Here is a 9,360-nt window from a genome sequence, read left to right on the forward strand (position 1 = left end):
AAGTGACATTCCACATAGGACTTTCTGGATGTTGGCCAAACTCTTTACTGGGTTTCCAAGAAGAATATGTTTTTTCTGATTATCAGACCAGGCTTTGGGTCCAGTAAGTGATCACAATTTGACCCCTAAGTACTTTATCATCCCCTGGCCCTGGGAGGCCAGAATTCAACAGCCAATCAGGCCCCACAACAAAAATTGGTACATGCCTTAAATCCCAGCACTCATGAGGCAGAAGCAGGTGGATCTCTGTGAATTCAAGGCCAGTCTGGTCTACACAGTGAGTTTCAGGCCAGCTAGGGCTACAGGGAGCTCAACAGAGACAAAAAAATAAAAAGAAAAAAAAAGAAAAAAACCCAACACCCCCCCCCAATCCCTTTAAAAGCAAAGGAAGCCTAGAAAGCCAATGTTTTAGCTGAGTGTTAAGATTTTTGCAGAGGGGTTTGAAGTGTAGCTCAGTGGAAGAACAGTGTAACATGTAAGACCACAGAGAGATTCAATCCACTGTAGAGCAGAAATTAAAGACCTATGGCAGAATGAAACAAAGTAATTTTGTATTCATCACTCTGCTCTCCAATTTTATTTAGACATTCTCTCACTGTGGTTTTTCTGTATATAGACATGGGCAAAGGTTCAAGAAAAGCCTTGGTCTAAGGTTGCTACCACACTTATCCCTGCACTGGCCCCACAGCACTGCAAAGAGCTGCTCTGCTGTAGGGACACAAAGTGAAACACTTTTTGAAGCTGCTGCCTATCAGGCTGTAAAGGTGATAAGAACCCAAGTCTAAAGTACAAAGATCATACGGAACCAGTGCTCTCCCAGTGTTTCCACAGCCCGCTCTAAAATGTAGTTAACTAGGAAAAGCAACCAGTCTTAGGACAGACCAGAATTCACCCTAGCTGGGCGTGGTGGCACATGCCTTTGATCTTAGCACTGAGGAGGCAGAGGCTGTGAGATCAAGGCCAGGCTTGTCTACATAGTGAGACCTACACAGGGAGACCCTACTTCAACAACCTCCCCCACCCAAAATCAACAGCAAGTCTCACTGAATTTTCAGCACCATGCGGAAGGGGAGAACTAGTTTCCACAGCAGGCCAAATAACAGAACACAAGCTAAACCCACAGACTTCATCCTCCCACCATGAAAGTAACAGACTTTTCTCGTAGCTTCAGAGGAGCAGGAGGCTAATATTTACTGAGGTGCTGCTGACAGCCCAGTTGGCTGCATGTCAGAATCTTCTAGGGAGGTTAGAAACACAATCCTGGAACCCGCAACTTTGTCTTAAGGAAATGGCCTCGATGCTTTTAGGAGGATTCCCTGACATCTGAGTTGCCTTGTTTCTCTGTTATGCACGACCCAGACAGCTAGCTTATTTGACTTCGGGATTAAATTCAGATGTGTCCAGTCATACACTATGCAATGGTCAGAAGACAGGAAGTATTCCCCATGAAGATTCTGGTCCTGCCTTCCAGCCACGTGGCCCCATGGTTCTAGTCCATTCTCATTTCCTACTTTGTTAGTCTTCCTAGTGAACCCTGACTCTCCAAATTTAAGTCACAGGTTTATCCAAAACACAGACATAGAGAACCCCAGTGAACCCCAAGAAATTTATTGTTCCACTCATCACCACAGTCCTAGCGACAGCATAGACCCAAATTTGTAATTAAAACAAACCAACCCATGTTTCTTATGATGATTTGGAGGACCATTAGAACACCACTAAGTATACAAATGACAAAAAGATGCCAAAATATCTCAAAAGTTTACCCTTTCCTGAAATTTCTCCAAAAAGCAGAATTAGGATCAATGCTGCCATCTAGTGTCCACCCAAACAACCCAGGTAGTAAACTAGAGCAAAACAGGATACATGGGCATCACCAGCTAGTTTCCTGGCCTAGTGTCAGGCCTTGAACCCTCACCCTCCTGCAAAAAGCACAGCAATGTATCCCAAGCAGTATCCTCCAAATAGTGGAATCCAGAAAGCCTCATCCAGCCCATGATGCAGACTCAAACCAAGATCTTCCTCTGCCCATTTTAAGGTCAGCTTGCTCAGTCCTATGGCCAAGAAGGGATGACACAGATCATGGGCCCATGTAAACTCTTCATCTGTTCAGAGTGTGTACACGGTGATTTTGATGTCTGTTGCCTCAAACACCTCTTCAATCATCGCAGATACGTTTTCCCACTGCAATCGATCGAGACCACAACCAATCCTAAAAACAAAACAAAAATCATCATTTACCAACTTCAGGCTAAGACCAAGAGTTAAAAAACAAAACACCACCATTGTTTGTGGTGGAGACCATGTAGGAAATTGCTCCTTCCCTCTTCCTTTGGGCTCTATTCACTCAAAGCTTAAAGCTAGCTGGTCTCACACCTACAGGCAGGCAATAGGAAGTCTAGATGCCGATTCTGGTGAAGTCATCCAAGTCAGTTCTTACTTAGGCAGTCCTAACATCCAACAGTTGTCATTAAGGTGCCATTTCCAGTTACCTCATACTGTATTAGGAATGTGACTCAACCAAGACAGGAGACTCACCACCCACTATCCCTCTATCGATGAAACCGGCTGGTGCGGATGGGAAAATGAGGGCATTTTAAAATACATTTTATTTACTATTTTTATTCTATGTATATGAGTGCATTGCCTGCATGTATACAAGTGCACCTGTGTCATGCAATGCCCGCAGAAGTCAGAAGTGGGCATTGAATTCCCCTGGAGTTACAGATGGTTGCTAGCCACCATGTGGGTGCTGGGAATCAAACCTGGGTCCTCTGTAAGAGCAGCCAGAGTTCTTAACTACTGAGCCATCTCTCCAGCCCAAATGTGGGTATTTTTAAATACACTTATGATAATGGAATATTAAGGGAGGATGAAAAGGAGAAGACCTCTGCAAAATGAAGTGAAGATGGACTAGTGGCAAATGCTCCTGTGGTTCAGGAGTGATGTCTTTGCAACTCTACCACCTGGCATCTTTCTTTCAAAGTTACTTTATTGATTCTCAACATTCCTTTCAGAGATGAAAGGGAAGCAGTAAAAAAATTACCAATTTCACATCATAACATGGTAAGTTCTTGAAGAACAACTATGATTTAAAAAAAAGTTTCTGGTGCTTAAGCCATAAGCCTATTAAAGAAGGGATGCTGGGCTGGGCATAGTGGTGCATGCCTTTAATCCCAGTGTTCGGGAGGCAGAGGCAGGTAGATCTCTGAGTTAGAGCCAGCCTGGTCTACAGAGCGAGTTCCAGGCCAGTTGTGACTTCAGGGAGACCCTGTCTCAAAAGACCAAAAAAGAAAAAGAAAAAGAAAAAAAAAAAGGAGGGATGTTATAGTCCTATCCAAGCCACTTAGGGTTGGTCAGCACTCATGGAAAATCACCAGGGTGACAGAAACAGTGGGGGTAAGGACCATTTCTGAAAAGGAAGCAAAGGGTCTACTGAACACTCAATGTCATTTCCTTAAGTCCTCACTGGTGCTAAATCGGGGACAGATACTCTGATTGCTACCCACTGTAACCATAAGCAGGCATGCAATGTAAAAGGCAAAGATCATTTACAACTTTCTTGGCACAGAATTCAGTTTTGGGAGATCAGAAGAGGCCCAAGAGAAAAATCATACCTGCTCAATCTGGGGTGTTTAGTTTCCATGGCTTCAGGAGTGGAAGCCAAACTTCAAACAAAAGGACAAGAATTCAGCGAATGTCACTGAATGACAAGGGCCCTTCCACACTGAGAAGCTGAGGCAGGGTGTTTCAAGTAACTTCCCCTGACTCGTGCAAGAAAAGCTAGAAAAAGGCTGTGCTATGTGTGACCTAAGATCCCACAGTTACTTGACTAGTGGTTTTCAAGTAAAGGAATTTGTCTGCTTTTACATTCTCGGTTCGGCTTTGAAGTTGTTTGTCTTTGGGTTAGAGATTAAACCTCACCAATCAACTCAATCTTCAGTTAGGGCCTTTAGAGCGCCTTGCCTGGGCATGGAGAGGTCAGTGACTCCGTTTTTCAAACAATGGGACTTCATGGCCTCTAAACTCTTCTGTAAGTTTTCATACGTGGGCTTGTGTGAAGCTCGTTTCTTTGTAATCTGCACACAACAGAGAGGATTCAAACTCTCATTAGCCAAAAGAAAGAGGCAATCAAAGAGCTATCAGATTCTTCTGCAGCCTGCAAATTCAAGTAAGTGCATTTTTAGATTAATTTATCTAGAACAGGAGTGACCATGCCCCACTGCCCTTTCCACAGTGACAGGCAGGCCCAGGAACACCCACTGGATGGACTGAGAAACCCAGACTCTGCCATGTTGCAACATTCTCTTCTCCAAGGAAAACCAAGACATGGGAAAGCTGTGCCTATTGTCACTGACTTTAACATGTTAGGTGCTACTTCCCAGAGATGAATGGCACAGCTGTGACAGTGCCCAAACCACCTGAGAATTCCCCACTGAAAGTCTCTGCTTATTTAGAAACTATGTTTGATTGTTTCTCTACAAAAGACAGAAAAAAAAAAAAAAAAAAAAATTAGTTTTTCTAAGGGCAATCCCTAAAAATCCAATCAACCTTCAGGTCTCCTCAGTTTCCAGGATGGCTGGGGCGGTAGAAAGACACTTTCTACAAAAGACAGAAAAAAAAAAAAAAAAAACTCTTAGTTTTTCTAAGGGCAAACACTGAAAATCCAATCAACCTTCAGGTCTCCTCAGTTTGCTGTCTAGAAAAGACTTGCAATGGTTTGGCTCTAAGTCAACCCCCCCAGCCCCCCTAATCTCAAATGACATTACATCTCTTCAGGGACCAAAGCCCATGTGGACAGGCAGAGAACCCCACATTCAGACAACAGGCAGGAGGTGAGGGGCTATTGCCTGGCTCTGCATTTGAAAGGCAGTAAGAGAAAACCGCAGCTGGAAAACCTCTATTGAGATTTCTTCCCTGCAACCTCTGACTAGGAAAGAAAAGAGAGGGTTCCCTAACCTTTCCATCTCTCAGTCCTCAAGTCTATGGTGGAAAGCACAGGAGTCTTGCCCGTGGAGCTGGAACGCAGCCTGGTATTATTCCTTTCTAACCCAGCGCTTCAAGTAGCCAGCAGCCCTGGAGCTGTTTGGTATCCTTGTCTAGAATGGAGGGTTGTGATCAATGCCAAAAGCAGTGCTTAGAAATGTAATCCTTAGAATGCACAAAGCTTTGCCCCCATCTTACCAAGTAATATATGTATCGCCCATCTCTCTTCAGAACAGCCACTTCTCCAGACTTCTTTTCTAAGAAAAAGAGTTATTTATTAATAAAAACGATACAGAAAACCAAAACATCAATTTCCACTTTTTTTTGGTCTTTTTGAGACAGGGTCTCCCTGTAGCCCCAGCTGACCTGGAACTCGCTAAGTACACCAGGCTGGACTCAAACTCAGAGATCCGCCTACCTCTGCCTCCCAACAATTTCCACTTTTAAGATGAAAAATCCCCAGATTTTTAGTTTAGTAGATTTTAAGATTAAAAATCCACTCTTTATAAAACTGAGTGTACCTCAGAACTAGAAATAATTTTCACCTGGGAAGAAACTTTTTTTTTCACACCCAGCCATAATTTATCATTTTATTTATTTATTTATTTTCTTTTATTTTATGTGTATGTGTATTGCCTGCATGTATGAGGGTGCACCTGTGTCATGCAATGCCACAGAGATCTGAAGAGGGCTTCAGATTCCCCTGGAACTAGGGTTAAGGACGGTTTGTAGCCGCGACGTGGGTGCTGGGAATCAAACCCCCGTCCTCTGCAAGAATAGTCAGTGTTCTTAACTGCTGAGCCATCTCTCCATTTTATTTTTGAGTTGAGGTCTTGCTTTGAAGCCCCGGCTGGCCAGAATTCACTATGTAGACCAGGCTAACCTTGAACTCACAGAGACCCACTTGCTTTTGCCTCCGATTAAAGCGCCTGGATTAGAGGCATGTTCCAAAAGGCCCACCTAAGAAACTGGTAAATTCTGCTCCCTCTCAAGTACTAACTTCCTTCACTTAAAACCACATTTCTTCAAGCTCTATCTTTTGTTCTATCCCAATTTCAAAAGTACCCTTACTTACCCAATGTAAACTTCAACATCTATTGTCCTGAAATTGTTCTAGAATGTTCCACTTACTAAATTTGTCAAACATGTTTATTCAACAATGATGCATGTGTGCATGGGTGACTTTCTCAACTGCTTTCCACCTTTTTTTTTTTTTTTTTTTTGAAACAGGGTGAAACTAGATCTCCCCAAATCAGGTGAACTGGCTGGCTAGCAGGACTGTGGGGTCCTCCTATCTCTGCCTCCCAGGACTGGGAGGAAGCATGTTTGCCCTTGGCTTTTTTTTTCTTTTAAACGTGGGTTCTGAGGATTGAATTCGCAATCTCATGTTTGTGTGGCAAGCACTTTACAAGGCTGAGCTAACTGCCCAGCCCCAACAATGACCCTTTTACACAATGTTGCATTAAACATTATTAGAAACATTTTTAAAAGTTCTTATTGTTTTCCATTCAGACATGGTGTCATCATCACAAATAACTATGATACAAGGTAGTAAGAAGTAGCTTTTATTGAAGACTGGAGTCAGAATGACTGCTACATGCTCTTAGAAATCTGTACATGCTGCTGTTCTGGAGATGTGGGAAACAGTAAGCCTGAAATTCTGAGAAATCTCAGAAGATCCAGATGTGACTGTAAGTGGTGTTAGGAAGAGATCTCCAAACAATTGTGAAGAGTAAGTTGAGGGGCTGGAGAGATGGCTCAGTGGTTAAGAGCACTGGTTGCTCTTGCAGAGGACCTGGGTTTGATTCCTAACACCCACATGACAGCTAACAGCCACTCCAGTTCCAGGGGATCAGTTGCCCTCTTCTGGCTTCTGTGGGCATTACACGCTACAAGTGCACTTACATACATGCAGGCAAAAACGTTCATTCACGTAAAAAATTTAAAAACATAGTACGTTGGAAAAGTCTAGCATAAGGGCTCATACCTGTAATGTCAGTAACTTGGAGAGGCTGAGGTAGGAGGACTGCTTGGAGTTCAAAACCAGGCTGGGCTACAGAATGAGACTGCTTCAAAAAAAGAACAAACAGAGCAATAGTACAAGATCACAACTGCCTAGCAACATGTGGACTTTGGTATGTCCTTCAGTTAATCACAGATTCCAGATTAAATGGAGAATTATTATAAAAGAAGTTTTACAAGGGGCTGGAGAGATGGATCAGTCCATAAAGTGCTTTGTGCACAAGCATGAGGACTTGAGTTTGATCCCCAGCACCCACATAAAAGCTAGGTGCTCTGCTGCATGCCTGTAAATCCCAGTGCTTGGGAAGGAGTGACTGGAAGATTCTTCAGGGCTTGCTAGCCAGCTGGATTCCTGCAAACTCATACACATTTGCATACACAGGAAGAAATGTTATGATAGAGTGGGAGGAAATTAGAAACTTTTACAAGAACTCTGATTTGGTATGGTAAGGGTCCAAACCAGATGCGCCATTCTGGTGAGGACAAAAACTCTTGAGAGTTAAAAGCACTCAATCTCGGCTGGGCCCGGTGGCACACACCTTTAATCCCAGCACTTGGGAGGCACAGGCAGGCAGGTGGATCTCTGTGAGTTCCAGGCCAGCCTGGTCTCCATAGCAAATCCAGGCCAGCTGGGGCTACAGGGAGACCCTGTCTCAAAAAGATCATTAAAAAAAAAAAAAGCAAAGCACTCAATATCTTTGCATGCACATGAATAAAGTCTAACAGAAGGCCAAAAGGCTTGCTTTAACCAGGGTAAGAGAGGTTAAGATGTTTTCAAAACTCACGTTGATTTATGAGATCCTGCATTCCTCCAAATTTCTTCTTAAAAAGAACAGCTATCCCAGCGCCCATGCGGCAGTCCTCACTGATACAGTGGGCTAGAGAGTCTGTTTTCGGGCATGCGAAAAGGTCTCCTTTCACATAAGTGATCTAAAATGTGCAAAGGGAAAGAGGTGGTTTTGTTAAAAACAGAAAAATATCATTCTTCTCAGATCTTCAATTGTGTCTACACACACGGCCCCTTCCCCACTTCTCAACCAATCTGAATGAAAGCCAAACTTTTCCAGCTTAAGGAGTTAAGTATTAAAGTATCTGTAAAAGGAAAGTGATGGATGGTCCCTGCCTAGAATTGTACTAAGTTTTCTTAAGTAAATCAGCTAGAGGGAAACAAAATAAAGACAATCCAATTATTGGATTAATTAAAAAGTGTTTATGTTTTTGACCTCAATTATTCTGAAGTTCAGTTCACCAATAAGTTAATAGTTGTTACCCACTCTGCTTCCTTCTGGATCTTCATTAAGGTTGCTGGCCATGATACGGAGTCGCTATTTCCAGAATTTTAGAGTTTCTTCTGCTAATGAAAGGGAAAAGCAAGCAAACATGCTCAGACGGCCAAAACATAATTATGTTCAGATTGCCCTGACCACCCACTTAGGGCCCCCCCCACCACCCCAACGTATATCTCTAATGTGAGTTCATTCAGACTCTATAAAGCAACACAAAGCCACTGTGGACCAGGGATGAGGACAGATGTCTCTGTAGCCAGATTAGCCATGACCCAGTCACTTGGCGCTTTCCAGGAGCGGAAGTAAAGACTGTCATAGACACACCTCCTCGCTTCTCCGAGCCCGCTCGTAGCACAGCTGTTTTAAGATAGTCTCCTTTTCTCTCCAGGATTTTCCCAGTGGGTCAGGCGTACAAGATAATCAGCCTCACAGTGCGTCAGGTGCAGGCGCGTGCTGAGCTGCAGACACCCGAGAGGGAAGACTCAGCTCCTCTCCTGGGGGTGCAGGGAGGAGAGTCTAAAAGCTTGCCATGCTCTCTCCTACCCTAAGGAGGGTCAATCCTGGGATCCCATGGGGGTTGGGGGGGGTCTGCGTACTGGGGTCATCCTTCATCTGGAAAGGAGTTAGCTGTTAGGAAGGCCCCGCCCCGAAGGGAAAGGCTCGGGGTCCGACCCGGTGGGTGGAGAGTAGCCGACGAGCCCAGAAGAGGAACCAATCCCGCCACGGCCTCGGAGAGCACGCACTCAAGATGGCCGCCCCCAACCCCGGAGCGGGGCGGAAGTGAGCCCTTCTAGCTAGCCAGCCAAGCCCCGTTTTCTATGGTGATGGCTTCAGAACTTCCGGCGGCAAACTCCGTAGGCTCCCGCCGCGGCTCAGGCATGCGTAACGAGCTGCGGACCTAGACTAGAGACGAAGAGCGCTTGCGCATTAGTCCCAGGGGTGTGTCCCAGGGGACGCTTAGAAGTGGGTGGACAGTTGATAAAAAAAAAGGAAAAAAAAGGGCGTGTTGGCGCCTGCGTGCTATGTCGCTCAGGGAGGTGTTTGCGGTGAAGTGCCTGGCGTGTCC

At 44.6% G+C, this 9,360-nt stretch overlaps 1 protein-coding gene across 7 annotated transcripts; it reads right to left on the reverse strand.

Moving 5' to 3' along the window:
- Positions 1-1,587: 1,587 nt before the first annotated feature.
- On the reverse strand, positions 1,588-9,029 carry Oard1 (O-acyl-ADP-ribose deacylase 1). 7 transcript variants are annotated; one of them, XM_008837933.3, is made up of 7 exons: positions 8,891-9,027; positions 8,619-8,752; positions 8,283-8,362; positions 7,794-7,938; positions 5,185-5,243; positions 3,967-4,079; positions 1,588-2,212 (listed from the first exon to the last, which is right to left on the reverse strand). In XM_008837933.3, the coding sequence occupies exons 3-7, from the start codon at positions 8,319-8,321 to the stop codon at positions 2,110-2,112; spliced, it is 459 nt and encodes a 152-aa protein (XP_008836155.1). In that variant the 5' UTR covers positions 8,322-8,362; positions 8,619-8,752; positions 8,891-9,027; the 3' UTR covers positions 1,588-2,109. The 7 variants fall into 7 exon arrangements, with proteins under 7 accessions (XP_008836155.1, XP_017654825.1, XP_029421708.1 ...); XM_017799336.2 differs by having other exon boundaries at positions 8,838-9,026; XM_029565848.1 differs by having other exon boundaries at positions 3,925-4,079; positions 8,619-9,029.
- Positions 9,030-9,360: the final 331 nt, after the last annotated feature.

This window comes from Nannospalax galili, unplaced genomic scaffold (genome assembly GCF_000622305.1).
Source record: "Nannospalax galili isolate Female #2095 unplaced genomic scaffold, S.galili_v1.0 scaffold1318, whole genome shotgun sequence".
Classification (NCBI taxonomy): domain Eukaryota; kingdom Metazoa; phylum Chordata; class Mammalia; order Rodentia; family Spalacidae; genus Nannospalax; species Nannospalax galili.